We start from the raw sequence: 21,156 nt of genomic DNA on the forward strand, positions 1-21,156 counted from the left end.
GTTTGCTGCACATCTGTTTAATACCCCTCATCCCGCTTACGTTTCCGGTGAATGATGCCTATCACACGTCCCCGCTCTGGCAAACCTTCAACTTCTAAGCGAATTGATTTGGACATTATATTTGCGCCTGCTATGGGGTCGAACGAGTCACAGGACTTCACAGACGTCTCATCGACAGTATATAACGGCGGCAAGAACGGGTTGACTCCTAGTCATTCCTCGGAAACGGAGACGGAATACAACAACATGGAGGAAGAAGTCGCTCCTTGGCCCGGAAACTCTTATATCATCAAAGTCCACGGCGACAACAATCTGGTTATCTCAGTCAGCAATGGCGACCTGAAGCTTCAGAAGATATCTTCAACCCGAGGTGGACACCACTGGGACTGCGTTGAAAAAGACGGGTGGTTGGGTTTCCGAAATTGCGTGTCGGGAAACTGCATTGGTCATGATTGCAAGGGGAAGTTCATAGCCGACGTCAAGCATCACCGGGAGCACGAGTACTTTTGCGTTCGAAGACACCCGGAAGGTGGGTACATATTTTTAATGCGACACGCGAACATAATGAAGAAAATGGTCATGGGGGAAGATGGGACTTTGGAAGAAACAAAGGATGAAGGAACTCGTTGGGAATTTTTGAAGTGTTGTTAAGAGCGAATTACAAGAAATAGTTATATCACTGGCACTATACAGGACACATAACATGCAAGATATTTTTCTATCAGTACAAAATGTATCCGATTGTGGAATAAACATCATAGAAAGAAGAGCACATGGTTAATGAAGGAGAACGTAGATTAAGGACTAGGCTGAAATAACTTCGAACTACCTGCTTATACGAAATCCAAGAACTCATGTATCCCAGTCTACTAGTCTAAAGGTCGTAAGAAGGTATTAGTCGGTCTTGATCTACGCACCGTCTGAAGGCAGCACTTATATAGTGCATCATGGCAAGCTGATGCCGCCATCGATGATTAGATCAGCTCCTACAAGTACTTGTCAGCATAGCAACTAGAACACAGAAACGCATGAGTGAAGAGGCTCACCAGTCATGTAGCTGCTGGCATCGCTGGCCAGGAAAAGGTAGATACCCTTGAGCTCAGCAGTCTGGCACATCCGGCGCCCAGGAATCTGGCGGATCCACTCCTTGCGCCAGTCCTCCCGAACCGTAGCGATCACTGTTTTGTTAGTTGAAAGATCAGGTGCCTTTATAGACGGGTGAGTAGCGTACTGTCTGTTTCAATATATCCCTGTGGTTGTTAGTCGGACTATATAGGATGGACACGGGAAGGAAAACTCACCGGCGACACGCAGTTTACGCGAGCAAAGTCTACCCATTCAACGGCAACACCCTTAGCCAGATGAACGAGAGCGGCTTTGGTGGCGTTGTAAGCGGCCTGAGGCTGGGGGGTGTTGGTAATCGAGGCGCTGACGGAGGCAGTGAAGATGATGGTGCCGGGACGGCCACCGGCGGCAACCTGGCGCTGGAAGACGCGAGCAGAGGCCTGGGCGGCCCAGAAGGCACCATTGACGTTGACATCGAATATGCGGCGCATGGCATCTACGGGATAGGAGATGGCGGTTGTGTGGTCGCTGATGCCGGCATTGGCAACGAGGATGTCAAGGCGACCGGTGCCGAGTTCCCGAGCGGCTGCCTCGACGGCGGCCTCGATAGCAGCCTGCTCGGTGACGTCGCACTTGTAGGCGCGAGGCGTGACGGACGCCGAAGATGAGGATGCGGCAGCTGCAGCCGTCTGGATTGCGGCGATGGCCGCTTGCGGCTCACTGGTCGAGTAGGTGATGGCGACAATGGCACCAGCCTCGGCCAGGCCCTTGGCCACCTCGAGGCCAATGCCGCGACTTCCACCGGTGACAAGAGCGGTCTTGCCAGCGAGGGAGAACTGGGTGAGGACAGGAGCGTCCGGGTTTGGATGAGCTGCGAGAACCATTGTGAAGGAGGGGCTGTGAACTAGCAGATAGCAGATAGAGGGGAAGGGCAATAGAGCAGAAACGAAGCGTAGCGATACGGGAGAAGACGCAAAGAGGGATCTGGAGAGACGAAAACAGAGGAAGAAAAAATCAGTGGTGCAGATACAAATTTTCCGGCTCAATTGCTGTTATCGTGAGGTTGATCTTTGGTTGCAAGACATACTACCTAAACAGCCTAAACAGCCTCAGAGAAGGAGCCCATATGCCGAACGCATATACCCGGGTCAAAAAGCGCGCCATTGTTTTTCCCCCTCCCGACAGCCGACAAACGGGTCAGTGGGACTGCTTCTTCGGCCTTTCCTCATTAGTCATCTTAGCCACCAGATCGGTTGTCTGCATTGCTGCTGCGATGCGCATCTTTGGACTGGTCAAGCAGCCGACCAACGCATCAGCGTAGACGGGTACCGGATTTTGGCATTTCTGGAGGTAAGAAAATGATCCGTTCTGGCAAATGCTTCCGGCAATCAGACGAGCCAACAAGCGACTGCCACCGTCGTGCAACCGAAAGCCCACAGGTGGGCAGCTATGATCGTATACAATGCAGGCGGGCCCGAGGTGCATGAAGCGCGAGCTTCTTTCACTTTCATACCCTTACTGTCTTAGATAACCTCACAATTTGTCCTCGCACAGGGTCCTGGGTTGTGAGGCCACGGCACTACTAGAGCCACCTGTCTTTGCATAGGAAGACTGGAAAACTAGAAGACTGGGAGGGAAAACATGGCAACCCCAAAACAGTGGCGGAACTTACACGACCGTCGGGAGGCATGAAATCCGGAAGACATTGTAGACGTCGGGCTTGTCGGCGCACAAGGCAACGTCAAAGGACGCCACCTAGCGACGGTAAAACCAGGTGGAACGGCTGGCTGACTAGCTGAGAGAGCACTGGTTAGCCTGGTCAGATGAGATGGCAACGCAAAGACGCGTAATCTAATTACCGACATACAAGGCTGGAACGGAAAAAGAAATCAAGGATAAATTGCATGCACTGGACCTGTAGGGTACAGTTTTCCAGAGATTTCACATCTAATGGAATATCTGCAGCGAAAGCGTCCAGACGCCGTGCTCGACGAGTACCGGCTCAACCGAATGTTTTTGCATCAGGGTTAGAAGAAACTAATTTCGATAGAGAATAACCACGAGGGTTGGCAAGCCATACCCATGTGAATGCGAGAACGTTTCCTAGAGAAATATATTGCCCCATTTCCTCTTACTGTTCAGCCAGCCAACACGCGGAAGACAGCACACCACGTCCCTGGAAGGATCAATGGCTGTGATGACAACGATGAAGAGGATGAGGGAATTGATCACCAGGGCATCGCCATCATCATCGACCAAGACTATATGAAGTCGCGGTCAGTGATGCTCGTGATAATGGGATTCATCATGCCCGCATGTCTTGAACCAGGAGCGGGACATCAAGACAATCAAACGCCTTCAGCTTCATTTCGGTAATGTGCTAGACCAAATCACCGGCAAACTTCGACCGACCCAGTCGATAGCCATATTGCTGTAAGACGTCTTCTCATGTAACATTAAGTGCTACTCGTGTGACAAGCCGTTTTTTGCAGATCAACTTAGACGTTGATCTTGTATAGCTTATGAAAAACTCAAGCTAAAATAAGAAAGGGCAATCGCAAACCACAAATCCACCCATAATATAGATGTGTAGATATTATGTCAAATAAACTCTGCAGTGAGAAATGCCTACTCTCCAGTTATTACGCTGGGTCAATACAGCAGAAACGAGGCAAGCAAATTCTAAAAAAAATTGCTACAAAGTATGTGCCTCGGCAGGTCAGCTGGAAGGATGAGCTTCCCAGTCTGTACGAGGGTGTGCCATTATATATATTTACATAGCAATACCACCCAGTAAGTACCATAATACACCTCAGCAGACAGGACCAGTTCATGATGCATTGGATTCAACTTTCTTGGCTTTTGTATCGTCACGTATCCTTCAATAAAGTGATGTTGGTTCCCAACAGACGATTTTGCCAGCTCCGTACTTCGTACTGCTGAAAGAAAAGTGGGAGGGTGAAACGCGAATAACAAATATACTTGTGGGGTTTGCCACAAGCACGTGCTGCCATCTGGGTCCACATTCTATGCGTTGGGGAAAGGCTAAAAAAATATTAATAACACTGCCCAAGTCAATTGAGAACAGCGGCGAATCCCCAAGGAGGGGAAGTAGAACATCCAGGCACGACGTGAAGAGCGGCCGCAGTCGAGAATATCTTGTTGTCCCAAACTTTGATAGACCCTTTTCTCGATAATCGCGTGTTCAAACAATCATCGCTGTCCCATGTGAACGACGTCTCCGACCAAACCTACAGCCTGCATATCGTTGAATATGTGGGTTCTTTTACGAGCCCCGACAACAGACACGCCGTCCTTTGCCGGGAGAAGCAGCGCCCGCCAGAGCACCCGGAATATTCGCGACGACAGATACATAGGAGAACGCGCTACCAGCCCTAGTCTGTAGCCGTCAAAGCCGTTATTGTTGTGATCCTCCACCTGAGAGGACAGACGAGGTTAAGAAGAGATACAGGAGAAGGACGATATCAGAACGAAGGGAGAACAGTACAGCTTCTACACGATGCCGAGCCTACCATGTAAGAAGGACACAGAGAGAGAGTGTGGATTTGAAAGAAAGAGGGAGTTGAAAGAAAAGAGGTTCTGACCTGAGCCCAACACAGCCTCTGTCGATCTGGACGAGTGCATTGCGCGCCTCTACAAGCGCGAGCTGCTGGCCGAGTCGGTGATCGAGGCGATCTGCGCCAAGGCCAAGGAGCTGCTGATGCGCGAGAGCAATGTGGTGCACGTGCAGGCACCGGTGACGGTGGTGGGCGACATCCACGGGCAGTTCTACGACCTGATTGAGATCTTCCGGATCGGCGGCTACTGTCCGGACACCAACTACCTCTTCCTGGGCGACTACGTCGACCGCGGCATGTTCAGCGTCGAGACCATCTCGCTGCTGGTGTGTCTCAAGCTGCGCTACCCGCACCGCGTGCATCTGATTCGCGGCAACCACGAGTCCCGCGGCGTGACGCAGTCGTACGGCTTCTACACCGAGTGCGCGCGCAAGTACGGCAACGCGAGCGTGTGGCACCACTTTACCGACATGTTTGACTTTCTGACGCTCAGCGTGGTCATCAACGACCAGATCTTCTGCGTGCACGGCGGCCTGTCGCCGTCGATCCACTCCATCGACCAGATCAAGATCATCGACCGCTTCCGCGAGATTCCCCACGAGGGCCCCATGGCCGATCTCGTCTGGTCCGACCCCGATGCCGACCGCGACGAGTTCTCGCTCTCGCCGCGCGGTGCCGGCTACCAGTTCGGCGCTCAGGTCGTCAAGAAGTTCCTCGCCGTCAACGGTATGTCCCACATCCTGCGCGCCCACCAGCTCTGTCAGGAGGGCTACCAGGTCCTCTACGACGACCGCCTCAGCACCGTCTGGAGCGCCCCCAACTACTGCTACCGCTGCGGCAACATGGCCAGCGTCCTCGAGGTCAGCGATACCGGCGAGCGCTTCTTCAACGTCTTTGCCGCCGCCCCCGAAAACGACATGCACAAGGATTTGCAGCCCGGCGCCGGCGCCGATAAGACTGGCGACGGTAATGCCTTGCCAGACTATTTTCTCTGAGCTGGCCGAGGAGAAGAGGGCGAGGACTAGAGAAATGGCAGGACGAATGTTAGGTCGTTTGCTGCTATCTGAATTTCCCACGAGAGAACATAGAGAAAGGGCTGTTTGTTCGTCCGTGTGTGTATACCTTATTTTGCTGCTGGCGCATTGCTGGCATCACTTTTATATCACTCCTTAGCGACCATGGTGCACGATGGTAGGCTGACATTTAGGCGAGGATATGTATTATTGTTCTCCTTCACGAAATGAACGAATGCTTTGCTTCCGTGATGCGTCAAGCACTTTTGTGTTTCTGTTTATTTATAGCTCAGCATACCACGCCATTATCCCACTCGTCTCGCCTGTTCCATCCGTCTCGGACAACCGATTCGTCCCCTCCAGTGTGGCCAGCACCAACCGGTAGCCAATAATGAATCGTTATTCGTGTTATTGCCCTCGTTTGACCCAGCCCTGTCATGCCTCGTGTCGGACTCGTTTACCAATCCTTGGTGATGTCGAAGCTCCACTCAAACTCCAGATGTGACTTCTTGTCGTCGTCCACGAAGCTGGAAAAGGCGCTGTAGTGGCCGCGGGCGAGCATACCGGTGGGTGCCTCGTCCTCTTGGACTAGAAAGCAGTGGTCGTCAGCTACGAAGCGACGTGGTTTGTGTGTGGAAAAGGGGGGCAGACAACTTACATCTCTTTGTGTAGAGGGGCTGCTTGTCAGTGTTGGGAGCATAGCTTCCCTGTGTGGAGTGTCAGTCACGACCGCGTCAACGTATTACCAGGAAGGAGATCTGCCATACAATCATCTCGCTGTCCTTGCTGACTTTGATGCCCTTCCGCTTGACGATCTGGACATAGCGCAGGCCACTCAGCACCTCGTGCTGCACCTTGAATGTAGCCACCATGGTGAAGAGAGCACCCTCCTTGATCGTGAACGGGTGGTCCTTCAGCGTGGTCTCGGTGCCGGGGACGCTGAGGTCGATCGTGACTGGGTCGCGGCCGGGAGACTCCATCGTCAGGCTCTTGATGATGGCGACGCGGGGATCATTGGGGTCGCTGAGGTCTGTGCCGCCGCCGAGACCGAGCGAAAGCTTGTACCGCTGGAGAGATTCATCGCCAGCATCTGTATTGGTGCCCAGGCGGTGGCCAGGGTTGGGGCTGGGGTCCGAGCTGGGCAGGGCTGCCTCAGCTCGGCCTAGGCCGTCCCCGCCATTGCCCTCCAAAGTCAGCAAATCTGATCCAATGAGATGCAGGACCAAGTGGTCACTGGCTGTGTGTGTGGGTGTGGTGATTGTGAGAGGAGTAGTGCTTCGAGGAGAGACAGCAGCAGCAGAAGCAGTGTCGGCTTTGCAGCGAAGGAGACGGAAAAGCTCGTCCAGATCAAAGGCCGTGACAGGGACATTTGACTGCGAGTAAAACTCGCGTCTTGGTGAGGGTGGGGGCGGTGCAGGAACAGAGACCGAGACGGAGCTGTCACAGACGCCAGAGACACTCATCGTGGGCAAGCAGAAAGCAGCGGATCGGGAGAATGAGAAGCTCAGCTGAAAAAAGCAGAGAAAGGCAGGACAGAGGATGGGAAGTGTGTGGCGGATCGGAGGAAGGACGTGGTCAAAAGACAAGCAACTGTGCTCAGGCGACAGCACGAACAGTTGGGTGGGTTGTGGGTGGCAGGGTGAGGCAAATGTAAGGCAAACGTGAAGGAGAACTGAGAAGAGGCTCGGACGGAAAGTGAATGGATGGCCAAGGAAGGTGTCACAGCCGTCGGCCAGCCGGTTCTGGCTCCTGCCGTCATTGTAGCTGCTATTGCTGCCACCACTGCTGCTGCTGCTGCTGCTGCCATTTCCGTCTCTCGTCTATCTTTCACCGACACATTTATGCAACGATCGCGGGCAAGCAACAAGCCAGACACGACGATGCCGCCCAGTCACACTGACGTACCCATCTGCTGGTATTCGGCGATGCTCTGCTTGGGCTGCGACAGCTTGTAGCCCGGCGTCTGCTCGTGGATTTCATCGTCGTGTTCTTGGGAAGCCATGTTGTCGGAACGGAGGGTCTCGGTCGAGCAAGAAGAAATAGAGACAAGTGAGGCAAACGGTCACGCAATATTGGTATATTCACTGTTATTATTTCCAGGTTCTTTCAGCAAAGGAAGTTCCCGTATTTATCTACTCCGCCGGTGAGGGGCTGTCTCCTTGTTTCGGTGCCTTCCTGATTTTCCTCCACGCATTGGTGGGGCAAGCACGTCTGCCGTTGCAGGATTGGGCGGTGAGCACAGGGCATCCTTCTGTTGGTTGTCGTCCAGTCGCGTCTCCTAGCCGTCGAGCCAGGACGGCCGTGCGGCCCCGAATCCCACGAGTGGCATCGAGTGTGCGCGTCCTGGTGGTCCGGTCCTGGTGGACACCTCTCGGACGTCAACATCTGTGTCGCTGTCCTCGGAAGCCAAGTGGGAATGTCTTCTTTGATATCTTCAGCCACGATGAGGCTAGTCGCCAGATGTGGGGGGGCTTTTGCAGGAACCATCCGTTGCTCAGTAACAGCTGGCCCCCTGTTTTCCTTCTGGTCACGTTGACCCCCAAACGTGCCTTTCTCGCGCTGTTTGAGCCTCAGGGCACGGCGCTGCGGTGCCGATGCTTGATTTCGGGTCGTTGCAGAGTAATAAGGCAGATCCCGTAAGCCGCCAAGCACGTGTGTCGACGGGAATGCATGGACAAAATGAAATTGCGCCTCAACGGTACTTCGTGCAGGTAGACCTACCATGTACTTTCTGCTACTGTGCAAGTACCAGCACTCGCTATCTGGGTGAGAGAATACATGCTCCGCAAACACGTGGGACTAACCAGCCCCCCTGAACAGCTCCCTCTAACCGAACCCATAAAAAGGTCCTCTGCATATTCATTCCGTAATGGCTTGCATGCATCGCAGTAATGCCAGTTGTGACCGTTGATGCTTGCTTGTGCCGTCCTGCGAGCTCTTAGTCCCGCCTGCTAGCAATAGTACAGCAAGCCAAGTTGGGGGCCCGCTCTGGTCGCAGGTCGCGCGTTCTGCGACAGGTGCCACCCGCCCCAAACCATTCCCTCCTCACTGCTCGTATCTAACGTGATCTTATTACATATCCTCGTACTCCGTACTAGTTGTTCTCATTTCTTCTTCTGCCTCGCTCCACCGGCTACCCGGCTCAGTTTCCCTCTTGCAATCCCTGCCATTTTTCCCACGGTCGCGACGACGCGCATTTTCCCCCTTCCTTTCCAGCTACATCCGCCTTTTCGACAGCAAAAAGTAAGTTTTTGCCTGCACATTGTACGCCCTGATCGCGCCTTGATGCCCGTCTCGCGCTGACAAGCTTTCGCGACCACAGCGTCCAGCCTGCGATAGCGACAGCCATCCAGCGGCCCAGACAGCGACACGACATCTTCTTGCTCAGTGTCGCACGCGCTCTAGCTCTTCCTGCACGCGAAATCGCATCCGCGTTGCCCCCGTATCGTACGGTCTCCAAATGTCTCCCATCAACAGAGTGCTTCCCGCACGGAAGAACAGCCTCCTTGTCGAGGACGTTCCCGATCGTTAGTTATCCCCCTCTTTCTTCCCGCTCTCCCACTCTGAAAGGACAGCACCCCCACTGGGCTGTTCTGTCATGCGATTTTCCCCTTCTTCGGCGGACCTCGTGAACAGGACGTTGAGCTGTGCAGAGAGCGGAAGACACCGTTGAGACGTTCACACCGCTTACCAATTCGGCTCCTCTCTGCAGACGAGGATCTCGTTGCGCGTCGCCGTCTTGGTCAGACACCGCTTTCGTCGCGTCTGGTTGCTGCCGCGCCGACCGGCAATGATCGCAGCACTGTCACTGACTTCGACTATGCACATCTCCGCGCACCTCTGCCCAAGGGCATCGTGTCCGGCATCTTCAAGCCGAGCCCGAACAGCTACTTCTTGATGCGTCGCAGCAGTGACGGCTATGTGTCTGCCACGGGCATGTTCCGCGCCACCTTCCCCTATGCCGAGATTGAAGACGAGGAGGAAGAGCGCCGGTACATCAAGTCTCGCCCAACCACGAGCTTGGAAGAGACTGCCGGCAACCTTTGGGTTCCGCCCGAAGCCGCTCTCGTGTTGGCAGAGGACTATGGCATCGTCCCTTGGATCCGCGCCCTGCTCGATGCCACCGAAATTCCCTACACTCCGCCTCCTGGCAGCCCGAACAAGAAGGCTCCCAAGGCGCCTCCCAAGCTCGCCCTAAACCACCCGTCTCTCGTTCCACCCACACCAACCTCTGTCGCGCGCAACACTCGGTCCCGTCGCTCTGCTAGTCCCACTAAATCGGTTGCAACGAAGCCGCGTGCTATTGCCAGCCCTCGCAAGAGGACTACCAAGTCTGCCGCCGCCGCCGCCGCCGCCGCTGCTGCTGCTGCTGCTGCCTCTGCCTCTGTTTCACAGGCTTCTGAGGCATCTGTTGCTAGCACCGAAAGCACTCCAGTGCCGTTGTCTGCTGGCCTCACAAACGGCGACTCGTCAGCAGCAAAGGAGCCGCACGTTATCCTGCCGTCCGTAGAGGAGGAAGACGTCGTCAAGCCGACCAGGTCGACCAAGTCGGCCAAGGCAAAGGCTGCGGTCGAGAAGGATGTCAAGGTTGAAGCCAAGCCCGAGGTCAAGCTTGAGACCAGGCCCGACTATGCCTTTGCCGCCCTGAACCCGCTTCTCCTCGGCGTGCCGCCGTCACCTGGCGAGTCAGCACGTGCCTTGGCCGAAGCAAAGGAAATGGTCCGGGCCGCCGCAGACGAGGCCGGGGCTTCCAGCTCGAGCCAGAAGGGCAAGCGCAAGGCAGAGGAAGTCGCAGAAGAGGCGACGAGCGCAAATGACAATGCGGCAGATGGTAGCGAGGCGCACCCGTCAGAGCAGCCAAGAGCAAAGAAGGTCAAGACGGAGGTGCAGCTGCGCAAGGAACGTGTGCGGAAACGAGCACTTTTGGGCGTGGGCGCCACCATTGCCGTTGGGTAGGTTTCTTCGCCACCCAAGCCCAGTCTGACTGATGACTAACCATTTGCAGTGCTCTTGTTCCCTTTGTAATGGGCATGTTATAATTGCGAGCAAACGGAGAGGATACAGGACCAGGGTTATTTTATTAATGAAAAGGGGGGGGGGGCGTGGTGACGGTGGAAGAGGTCGCTTTTGAATTCGGAGTTTCTGTGTTGCTTTCCATTTTCCCGTCTTTTAATTCTGCCCGACTTTTCTCCAGCACTCGCCAGTCTTGGGTGTTTTGGCTTCCCTCCACAGTGCCTACATTTTCTCCTGTTTCGATCTGTTGTTTCTCCATAACGCTGTCGATACTTTGTTCTCTTGTTTATCTTTGCCTCGTGCTGTTTTATTTTGGACATACCCCTCAGGCCGCCGAAGACTTCCGCTCGTCACGCAGGAGTTCTTTGGCTGTCTTTTCCCTTTGCATGATCTGGAGGCTGAGAGGATACGAACCTTGCTGTTCAAGTTTTCTTGGCCTACTTACTCCCTCACCTCAAACTACATATCTAGAGCAACTCTAGAAGCAAAGATCCACATTTCCCACTGAAGATGCAAGTGTGCGCAGTCGTGTGGGCAGACTGTACGAGTAGATGGAGTCGCCTCCACCAGTTCGGCAGGCAGTTTACTGAGTACAGGGTGTCGAGCTGAGATGTGTTTTTATTTGGTGTTTCACGTGATCGATCACATGATCTGGCCCTTACGGATTGGTTCGTGTAAGTGGGACGCGTCTAGGATTCTATTCTACGCGTCTGAACGGAAGTGCCGTCCCGCTCTAACCCAAACCCTAAGGAGCAAGACAACAAAACGCTGACAGCACATGAACGGCGGGATACCACGACGCTGTCACGATGCCCCAAGACGGACTTGCTTGATCCTTGTATAACTGATTTTGGTCTTTCTTTGTGTGGGCAAACGAATTGCGAAAATATCCCCCCCTACGCACAATGCTTGCGACAGCTCCACAGCCTGCCGGCGGATTCTCGCTTGGAGCATCTTCGGTGCCAGCAATGGACACAGCGACGGGACAGCGAAAGCGGGCGGTGGGCGGTTTCGTGGACGATGACTCGGACTCGGAAGAAGAGGGCAGCGGCCAGGAGAAGGGAGTGGAAGGCATTCTACCACCGCCAGCCAAGAAGCGGATGCTGGAGCATGAAAGCAGCAGTGAACTGCACCAGGAGCCAGGCGAATCTGGCATAGCCTCACTCTTGGGCGGACCGGCAGCCGAAAGCGAGCTGGCGCCGACGACGACAGACATACTTGACACAGCCAACATACTAGACGACAGGTCCATTCCGGACGCCCAGGTGGTCTTGGAAGAGTCCCACGAGCAGCTTGGCGAGGAAGACCGGTACGATCTGCTGTTCAGGTCCGGACCAGGCGACATGCTGCTCGAGCCAGAGGCGCCACGGCGGTTTCGTGTGCAGACGTGCTCCGGGAAGTCGATACCGATGCGCGAGCGGAGAGTCCAGAAAGTGGTGCCATACGAGGCGATGGTGGCAGCACGGTCGCGCACGAAAGAAGGGCGAGCCAAGCGGAGCTTCTATGGCATCGACATCCACGAGCTGATTGATGGAGCGCAGAAGGAGATTGGGGAGAAGAAGGACAGGGAGCGGCGAGAGCAAGAGCAGGCGCGAGCGCAGTCGCCCGACGCGATGTCGACGAGACCGTCTACCGCTCTGCCAATACACTCGGTTGGGCGGCAGATGGACGGAGACGGGTCGAAGAAGAGCAAGAAGAAGCGATCGACGATGCTGTGGACGGAGAAATACCGGGCGCGCAGCTTCATGGATCTTGTGGGTGATGACCTGACCAACCGGTTGGTGCTGAAGTGGCTCAAGCGGTGGGACGCGGTGGTGTTTCCGCACGCAGCCAAGGGACGGCGGCGGCCAGGCAACAGCGTCCATAGCAGCAGTGGCAGCGGGGCGCTGGACGGGCAGCAGCAGCAGGCGGGTAACGAGGAGAGAGCACACCGCAAGATCCTGATCCTAACGGGGCCGCCAGGGCTGGGCAAGACGACGCTGGCACACGTGTGTGCGCGGCAGGCGGGCTACGATGTTCTGGAGATCAATGCGAGCGACGATCGCAGCCGGGACGTGGTCAACGGACGGATCCGGACGAGTTTGGGGACGGAAAGCGTCAAGACCATTGAACACGTGACATCGCGACCAGTGACCAAGGCCAAAGCAGCGGGAGCCGGGACGGGAGGATTTTCGCTGCTGGCAGCGTCGACTGCAGCGGTAGAGAGGACAGGTCCGGCCAAGGTAGCGCGACCAGTGTGTGTGATCGTGGACGAGGTGGACGGAGCGGTGGGCGGCAGCGGAGCGACGGGCGAGGGCGGATTCGTCAAGGCGCTGATGGACCTGGTGCTGGTGGACCAGCGAAATAGCGGGTCGGCGACAGCAGCGACGACAGGGAACAAGCGGAAGAAGGACGACTTCCGGCAGAAGCGGCCGCTGATCCTGATCTGCAATGACGTGTACCACCCAGCTTTGCGGCCGTTGCGACAGTCGGGACTGGCAGAAGTGGTGCACGTGGGCAAGCCGTCAGCAGAGACGGTAGTAGTGCGACTGAAGAGCATCTTTGAGAAGGAGGGCATCACATGCGAGAAGGAGGCGGCGCGCAAGCTGTGCGAGGCAGCATGGGGGATGGGAGCAGACGGACAGGAGTCGCGACGCGGAACAGAGAGCACGGCCGAAGGCGATCTGCGAGGAGTGATGGTTGTGGGGGAGTGGGTGGCTCGACGACTGCGAGCGATGACAGACTCGGCCAGACCACAGCTGACACGGCAGTGGGTGAACCAGAACGTGATGGCAGACATGGCACACGGCAGTGGCGGCGGTGGCGGTGTGGGAGCGCGAGGATTAGGACGAGGAGGTGTGCGGGAGATTGTCAGTCGGGTCTTCCAGGAAGGCGGCGGGTTTCCAAAGACGGGTGGCGGCAGCGGATGGACGTGTCAGCAGCGGCTGCGCGAGATGGTGGAAACGAGCGGCGACGTGGACCGGATCATGACGGAGGTGTTTGCGGAGTATCCAAACCGGGAATTCAACGACGACTTGTACCTCAGCAAGCCGGACTCAGCATACGAATGGCTGCACTTCCACGATCTGTGCTCGCGGCGGGTGTTTGGCAGCCAGGAGTGGGAGCTGATGGCGTACACGAGCCAGCCGGTGCTGGCATGTCACGAGCTGTTTGCGACGTCACGGCGCCACATGCCAGCGGGTGAGGGAGCAGATGGGGGCAGCTCGACAGCATCGGTGTTCAGCGGGCCACGAGCCGACTTTGCGGCACGCGAGGCCGAGAAGCAGAGCCGGGCAGCACTGCAGGCGATCCAGGCACAGCTGCCACCGTCGCTGCTGCGGGCACTGCGAAGTGCTGAGGACGTGGCGGTCGACTTTCTGCCGTATCTGGTGCGACTGGTGTCGCCCGACGTGAAGCCGGTGCTGGTGAACGTGAGCAGTGGCAGCGGCAGTGGCAGTGGCAACGGAGGCGGAGGCGGTGTCAAGAATGGGATGACGTCGGTGGCGAGCGTGCGACGGGAGGGCGAACGGGTGCTGGTGCGCCGGGCGGCCGAGGTGTTGGCCGAGCTGGGCATCTCGCTGCGACGAGGGATGTTGGAGGAGGAGACCGTGATGACTAATCCATCAGTGGCAGCACGGCCGCAATGGGTGTACCGGATGGAGCCCGACATCGACTCGCTGGCCGCGTTCGAGACGGCCGGGACGCTACTGCTGCCGAGCGGCAGCATGCCGACACGCTATGCCGTGCGCCAGGTGCTGGACCAGGAGCTGCGCCGGACGTTAGCCCAGCGGGAGATGCAGGCGAGGCAGGCCCGCTTCCAGGCGGGAAGGCCGGCGGGAGAGAGCCAGACGATGGCGGCGGTGGCGACCGTGAAGAAGAGTCTGCCCGATACAGCCGCAGCAGACGGCGTCGCGGTCAAGCGTGACTTCTTCGGCCGCATCGTCGTCATGGCTGCATCCAACGCGAGCAGAAGCAGCGAGACGAATGGAAGGGACAACGATGGGGGTCACGTGACTAAGGCGGGTGGACGGGTTTGGGTGACGTTTCACGAAGGGCTGAACAACGCGGTACGGAAGCCGATCACGGTGGAGGAGTTTGTGCGGGGCTTGTGAGGGAGGGAGACGAATGGACGCATGGAACGTATGAATGGATTCTATGAGAGTAGTGGCTGCGAGAACAGGATGTTTGGATGGTAGCAACCCTTGGATCACGTGCCGTACGCAGCCGCTGTGATGGAATCACCAACCAATCAGCAGCGCGGAACTAGACGCCGGCGACGTCTTGGCAGAGGAGCAAGAATCACGCAGATAGGCGGTCGTGGTCCTGCTGTGTTGACGGACCAGTCTATTTCTGGCTGTGGCTGGGACTGGTGGACGAGCAGCCAGGAGGAGCCGCCTGTGGAATGATGGCCCACGAATGGCCGAATTGCCAGGAGCAGTCTGAGACCGGCTGTGTTGTGGGATGGGTCTGGCAGCCGGCCGTCGCAGGCTGGCTGGCGTGTATATAGGGAGCAGGCGATCCGTCTGTTGTGGCAGTCTTGTTTGGGTTGTGGTCTGGCTTAGTTGTGTATGAGTTTGTTCGAGCGGACTTGTCGCCCAAGTTCTCCATCTTTGACCCCTTTTTGGCTTCTTTTCCCTTTCCCTTTTCTTTTCTCCGCCCTCCCCATGGCAGGACTCCTCTCGGCTGACCGGCTGGCCGGCCATCCCGCCGTCCTGCTCGTCCTACGAGCTGCCATCGCCGTCCTGTCGCTGGCCGTGCTCAGTCTGGCCGCCCTGGCCATGGCCGTGTCGCACGCCATAGCCGCAGCTCTGGACCGTGACGGCTACACCGAGACCGGCTACATCAGCTATGATGGTACGGCCGTGCTGCTTGTTCTGGTTGCCACCAAGACGCTGCTGCTCGGCGGCCTGCTGACGTGGTTGGAGCGGCGTCACCCCGGCGGCCTGCGCCTGGCCCATCCGCTCGCCGTCCTGGCCTGCGTCGTCTCGGCCGGCTTCTGGCTGGCCGCCTGGACCTGGGCGGCATCGGTCGCGTCGGCCTGGCTGCACGCCGTCTGCGAAGACGGCGATGGCGACGGGGTCGAGGCGAACACATGCGCCGTGCTCAGCCGCAACGCCAGGAAAAAGGGCGCCGCTCTGGGAACGTGTGCCGGCCTCGGGGCGCTCGTCTGGTGAGTCCGTCGGTTGTGTCTATACTTCTTTTTTTTCTTCTCTCTTTTCTTCTTTCTTTATTCTTCTTTCTTGTTTTTTTTCTCTTTTCTTCTTTCTTTTCTTCTTTTTTGTTTCTTTAATTTTCTTTCCTTTCCTCTTCTCTGTTCCCTCCCGCTAACCCTCCAGGATCCTCTGCATCATTCACCTCGTCATCTTCTTTCGTGCCTGTGTCCGAGAATCCAAGGCTCCCTCACAAACGGAGCTCGACCAACTGCCCGGTCACGATAAAGAACCCCCGGTTGCGTTTGTCCCCGCTCCACCATATCAGCCGTCCTATCAGTCATACCAGCACCCGTCGCAGCCGATCCAGCAGCCGCCGGCCTACAGTCGATAGGCCTCGGGGGATTCCTCGCATCAGATACCGATCTCATCGCTGCACGTTTCTTTGGGCTTTTCGCTTCGACGTAGGAATATAGCGGGCTTTATGACTGTTGTGTGGGAATGATGTTTGCCGCAATTCGGTGTTGGTATGTAAAAAGAAAACACGGTTTGAATTACAAGCTCGCAGAAAGGAGGAGCCTGTGCCATATGACCGTCTGGGACTGTTCCTCGACTTCTGGCTAAAAGCCCTTGCTTGCGTCACTCTTGGCCTGCCGCTGTCACAATCTTGTCACGCCGTTCTGTCTCCATGGTGCTGGCTGCCTCAGCCGCTTCCCATGTGCTTTCCGCGGCCTCTTGTCCTCCCTCCACCGCATCATGGCTTTCTCTGCTTTCTCGCTTCTTCGTGTCGCTCATCGCCTCATTCGATATTCGCTGATGGCCTGCGATACTGAAATGACAGAGATTCGCACTCCTCTGGCCCCTCCTCTTTGTTTTTCTCACCCAAAAATCACAGTCTGTCTGTGTTCTGGCCCTTCTCAGATACTCTTCACTTCTGCATCCTGTTCGCCCTCGTTGTTTCCACTACGTCACCCATCGCTCTCCGGCTATCGCACCTCTCCCGCTAAAGCGCCACAATAGCAAGCTCGGCCCTTCCTGTGCCGTTCCGTGCCATTGTATACCTGGTCACATGAAACAGCAACGGCCGTATTCAGTCAGTCATGTTTATTGAGTCAGGCCGAAATAGGGGCGCCTACCGCCCTTTGTTGTGTTCCCTAAATGCCATGAAAGCTCTGCTCAATAGGAAACAACAATGGCTTCGCGAGGAAACAGAGAAGGCGGGAACAAACCAAAGAAACCAAGACAGAAATCCGAGGAAAACCATTGAAGCCTGTATTGAGAGTCCGTGACAACGCATTTTGCCTGCAGTTTCGGGCTCGCCACAGAGAGCTTGATCCCGACTTCCTCTCCATTTTGCATTTTCTTCCCTGGCCTTTGCTCGACCTCCTGTCCCTTCCTCTCTCGCCCTTACTCCAGCTCACGAGTATTTATACCGCTCCCGTTGCCAACTCCCTTTTTCTTCTCCCTTGACACCGTATCCAGCCCCCTTGCTTCCGTCGGACGCCCTTTCACTATTCTTATCAAACAAGCATCGTTACCCGACGGCCCGCGAGCAGGGCTTGCCACAAGTGCCGGCATGGTTATTTATAATCACGCCGAGGCTGAGGAGTCCGATGTCGATCCCCGCGACCTTGTCTCATCTTCCTCTGGCCACCATATGGCCTTGCCCGAATTCGACAATAGCGGCTACTTTATGCGCCAGGCCTCTCCTGCTGACAGAGATGAGGCCATCTTTTCCAGCCCGCCGTCGGCTCGAGGTGGTCTCGGCCGCGGAGCCGACGTCTTTGCCGGCTCGCCAAGTTCTCGTGGCCACTTTGTGGGCGACGACAATCACGAACGGAAGAAGCTGCTGTCGCCGCAGCGCACGCCGTCCTACGGCTCGCAGCAAGTCTATCCGGGCCCATTTCATCGCCAGCCGCCGACTTTTGCGTCAGCAGTAGCCGGTCGGTACCATGGCGGCTTTCACCGCACGATGCTGCCGTCGATCGAAGGTGCCGAGCTGGAAGTCGAACACGCGTACGAGCACGACGACGAGAACGAGAACGGCAAGCCGCCGACAGACCTGTCCGACTGGCGAGCGCGGCTGCGCTACTGCGAGCAGGCGCGCAACAAGTCGGCCCTGGAGGCCTGCATGGTGCGGCTGCTCGAGTTCCCCGAAGGCATCACGGAACAAGAGATGGCGGCGCGGCGGGCGGCCAACCTGCGTTTTGACCGTATTCGCGAGCAGCGCCTCAAGGACCGCAACAACGAGGCTGCCAAGCGCAGCCGCCAACGCAAGGTGCAGCGGATCGAGGCTGCCGAGCGTCGCATCGCTGAGCTGGTTGCCGAGCGTGACGACTACAGCGAGCAGGCCGTTGCGCTGAAGCAGGAGGCAGCCGAGCTGAGAGAGCGGCTGAACCACACGCAGAAGCAGCTGACTGATTTGCGCAAGAAAGCTGTCCGTGCAAATGCTGCAGACGGGGTTATACTCAAGGAAGAGCACGACGAGGACGACGAGGATGACGAGAGCGATGAGTACCAGAAGCGGCATGAGACGAACGATCGTGGACAGGGCCGCAGACAGATGCAACGCGGCCAGCAAGACTGTTTCGGACTAGGACGTTTAAGGAAGAGGAGCCCGCCATGGATGACCAGCAAGATGGAGACATATTTATGGATGACGATCAGCGCGACACTATGTGGGGTTGAACGAGCGAGCACTCCTTCTTGATGGCCCGAGAACAGGTGTATGCTGGGTTTCCAATCTGGTTCTTTGGCTGTTTCCGCGAGGATGGATTTTGCTGGGGACTTTGTCTGGGTTGCTCGATATCTTAGTCTCCTGATTCTCGTCTTTCTGCTGTGCTTTTAGTATCCGGGACCATGGCCAATAGGCAGAAACAAGCATGATTTTTTGTGCGGCGCGTGTCTGTGCGATGTGATGGTATGTGGTGGTAGATGTCTCAAATTCTGACGGCTCTGAAGCTCCTATTTGTGTCTCTGTGCCTGTGCTCGTGTCCCGTGCAGCCCATCCGGCATACAACGCCATACAAGAAGGGAGGTTAGAAGATGAGAAAGAGAAATGATGACATGTAAGGCGAAATCCAAGAGATAGATTATAAGCAGCCAGAATTGCAATGTCCCAAGCTGCCCAAGCTGCAGCGTAGATGCTCCCAAAAGACAGAATGCCTTCCATTCCCATCCGACCCTCTCCCTCTACTCCGGCACACCGCCCTTGGCGGCACGGTCGTGCACCAGCCGGCCGCTGACCCACACCTTCTTCGTGTTCCGGTCGTCGCCGTTGAAGAGCCACTTGGCCACGCGATCTTCCCATGACTCCCAGCCAAAGTAGTCGACGTTGGTGTCCTCATCGTCGTCGTTGTCGTCGCCAACACGCTCGATGCGGCCGTCAGCGTCGACGTGGCCGAGCCCGATCAGCTGGGCGTCCCAGGCAAAGCCGGGTGCGAAGCGGCCGACACGATCGCCTAGGCCGACGACACGGGCACCGCCAGCCGTGGCCAGAAAGAGCACCTCCTCGACGGACAGCTTGGCGTCCTCGTCGCCGCCCATGGCAACGTGGCGGCTAACCAGGGCGGCCAGACGCGCGGCCTCGAGCACGCTGGGCGAGTAGCCACCGCTCATGTCGGTGCCGAGGCCAACGTCGATGCCGCGCTGCAGCAGCCAGCGGACACGGGCGGCACCCGACGTGATCGCGCTGTTGCTGCACGGGCAATGGCTGACCTTGCTGCCGCGTTGCCGGATCAGCGCTGCTTCGGCCTCGGACAGGTGCACGGCGTGGGCCAGAATCGTCTGGTCCGTCAGCAGTCCAAAGTGGTCGTAGACGCCGGCATACGTCACCGTCTTGCTCGGCCGACCGTGCTCGTCCGTCTCGCCGTCGTCGACTGGCGGCACCGTGCCCGTGAACAGCTCGCGCACCAGCGCGATCTCGCTCACGTTCTCGCTGATATGCGTCTGCACCGGCAGCTTCGTCTCGGCGTGCAGCCGCCCAAGTCGGTCCATCAGATCGGCCGTGCAGCTGGGCGCAAACCGCGGCGTGATCACCGGCCGCACCAGCCGGAACTCCGGGTCCACGTTCTCGATGTGGGCAATGCACGCCCGCGTTGCTGCTTCGGCTGCTGCTGGCGACTCGTCCCGGTAGAACGCCGGGCTGAGCTGGTCCATGCACACCCGTCCCACCAGCGCCCGCTGGCCCGCCTCCAGACACAGGTCCGCCAGCAGGTTCGTCGCCGCCACATCCACCGTCGCGTAGTAGGCCGCCGTCGTCGTGCCGTGGGCCAGAGTCTTGCGGATGCATCGCCCGTATACCTGTCGTGCCTTGCCCAGGTCGGCCAGCGATGCTTCTAGCGGGAACGTGTACTTGTTCAGCCAGTCCAGCAGCGTCGACTTGCCAAAGATGCCGACGTTGGGATATTGTGACGCATGCAGATGTGTGTCTGGTCTGTCAGACTGATGAATGACGTCGAAAACGGCTGAAGGACTGCATAGCTGCACATACCTATGAACCCCGGAAAGAAGAACTGTCCGGGCCGGCCGACCGTGATGTGCACGTCGTCCGTCCAGCCCAGCCGCGGCAGCAGCACCGACTGCACCCAGGCCGTGCCATTGTCGTCTGCCGTTGTCGATGCTGTCTCCACGGCTACGATCGTGCCGGCCTCATCCACTGCTGCCGCCGTGTCATGCAGGTACTCGAGCTTGTCGAGCGCCGTGGCATGGATGAATGTGCCGAGGAAGACCTGCTTGGGGGCCATCGCTCTGATTCTACGCAAGAATTGCGTACAAGTCCGTTGAGCTTGTGTTTATCTGTTTCTGCAGAGCTTGAAAGCACAACAAAGTAAAAGAGGCCGTGATGTAAGATACAGCTCCTGCTTTCCTTCCCGTTTGCTCCTTCCACCAATGTCTTAGGCGTCGTCGGAGATTAGGCTGGAAAGTGACGAAAAAGGAAGCGTCTTTTGGGCTGTGGCTTCCTACAATACCAAAACTGCGGCGTTCTTTTTCGCTTAGTAGAGCTGAAAACGTTGGGTGGGGAAGAAACCGCCTTTTAAGTACAGAGTACTCCGTACTCTGTACGAAACGGCCTTGTTGCCGGGCCATGCTCTACTCTTTTTAGCCTCCCCTTCACGATCTCAGCGGAACCCTTCCTCTATCCCAATGGCGGCAGCCATTGGCTGTCGCTGTGAGCCGCCCTTTCAGCGCCGGCCACCGCCGCTGCCCGACTTCACTCCACCGAATAGCGGACTTAGGGCAGTACTCCGTACCTGCAATTGGGCGCAGCTTACGGAATACTCGCAATTATTGGTCACTCCGTGATAGGTGATATAATTAATATTCAGTAAAACAATCGCTGTATAGAATCTCACTGCC

General features: G+C 56.9%; 8 protein-coding genes across 8 annotated transcripts; 5 read left to right on the forward strand and 3 right to left on the reverse strand.

The window, feature by feature from the left end:
• Positions 1-945: 945 nt before the first annotated feature.
• On the reverse strand, positions 946-1,949 carry CMQ_3597 (short chain dehydrogenase reductase; the record flags this gene model as incomplete). Its single annotated transcript, XM_014319535.1, has 4 exons — positions 946-986; positions 1,047-1,178; positions 1,232-1,250; positions 1,302-1,949. The coding sequence occupies 4 exons, from the start codon at positions 1,947-1,949 to the stop codon at positions 946-948; spliced, it is 840 nt and encodes a 279-aa protein (XP_014175010.1).
• Positions 1,950-4,585: 2,636 nt separating this feature from the next.
• On the forward strand, positions 4,586-5,638 carry CMQ_3989 (serine/threonine-protein phosphatase; the record flags this gene model as incomplete). The annotated part of the gene is made up of 2 exons (XM_014319927.1): positions 4,586-4,601; positions 4,686-5,638. The coding sequence occupies 2 exons, from the start codon at positions 4,586-4,588 to the stop codon at positions 5,636-5,638; spliced, it is 969 nt and encodes a 322-aa protein (XP_014175402.1).
• Positions 5,639-6,113: 475 nt separating this feature from the next.
• CMQ_3696 (Rho-GDP dissociation inhibitor) lies at positions 6,114-7,658 on the reverse strand (the record flags this gene model as incomplete). The annotated part of the gene is made up of 4 exons (XM_014319634.1): positions 6,114-6,244; positions 6,315-6,363; positions 6,424-6,893; positions 7,562-7,658. The coding sequence occupies 4 exons, from the start codon at positions 7,656-7,658 to the stop codon at positions 6,114-6,116; spliced, it is 747 nt and encodes a 248-aa protein (XP_014175109.1).
• Positions 7,659-9,116: 1,458 nt separating this feature from the next.
• On the forward strand, positions 9,117-10,695 carry CMQ_4120 (apses transcription factor; the record flags this gene model as incomplete). Its single annotated transcript, XM_014320058.1, has 3 exons — positions 9,117-9,183; positions 9,369-10,608; positions 10,662-10,695. 3 exons carry the CDS (start codon positions 9,117-9,119, stop codon positions 10,693-10,695), a joined length of 1,341 nt encoding a protein of 446 aa, XP_014175533.1.
• An 879-nt stretch (positions 10,696-11,574) lies between these two features.
• On the forward strand, positions 11,575-14,760 carry CMQ_3679 (sister chromatid cohesion factor; the record flags this gene model as incomplete). Its single annotated transcript, XM_014319617.1, has 1 exon — positions 11,575-14,760. One exon carries the CDS (start codon positions 11,575-11,577, stop codon positions 14,758-14,760), a length of 3,186 nt encoding a protein of 1,061 aa, XP_014175092.1.
• A 552-nt stretch (positions 14,761-15,312) lies between these two features.
• On the forward strand, positions 15,313-16,192 carry CMQ_3897 (uncharacterized protein; the record flags this gene model as incomplete). Its single annotated transcript, XM_014319835.1, has 2 exons — positions 15,313-15,818; positions 15,985-16,192. 2 exons carry the CDS (start codon positions 15,313-15,315, stop codon positions 16,190-16,192), a joined length of 714 nt encoding a protein of 237 aa, XP_014175310.1.
• A 1,182-nt stretch (positions 16,193-17,374) lies between these two features.
• Positions 17,375-18,508, forward strand: CMQ_3314 (bzip transcription factor; the record flags this gene model as incomplete). Its single annotated transcript, XM_014319252.1, has 1 exon — positions 17,375-18,508. One exon carries the CDS (start codon positions 17,375-17,377, stop codon positions 18,506-18,508), a length of 1,134 nt encoding a protein of 377 aa, XP_014174727.1.
• A 482-nt stretch (positions 18,509-18,990) lies between these two features.
• Positions 18,991-20,543, reverse strand: CMQ_3383 (chlorohydrolase family protein; the record flags this gene model as incomplete). The annotated part of the gene is made up of 2 exons (XM_014319321.1): positions 18,991-20,228; positions 20,291-20,543. 2 exons carry the CDS (start codon positions 20,541-20,543, stop codon positions 18,991-18,993), a joined length of 1,491 nt encoding a protein of 496 aa, XP_014174796.1.
• Between the last annotated feature and the right edge of the window lie 613 nt (positions 20,544-21,156).

This window comes from Grosmannia clavigera (genome assembly GCF_000143105.1).
Source record: "Grosmannia clavigera kw1407 unplaced genomic scaffold GCSC_113, whole genome shotgun sequence".
Taxonomy (NCBI): domain Eukaryota; kingdom Fungi; phylum Ascomycota; class Sordariomycetes; order Ophiostomatales; family Ophiostomataceae; genus Leptographium; species Leptographium clavigerum.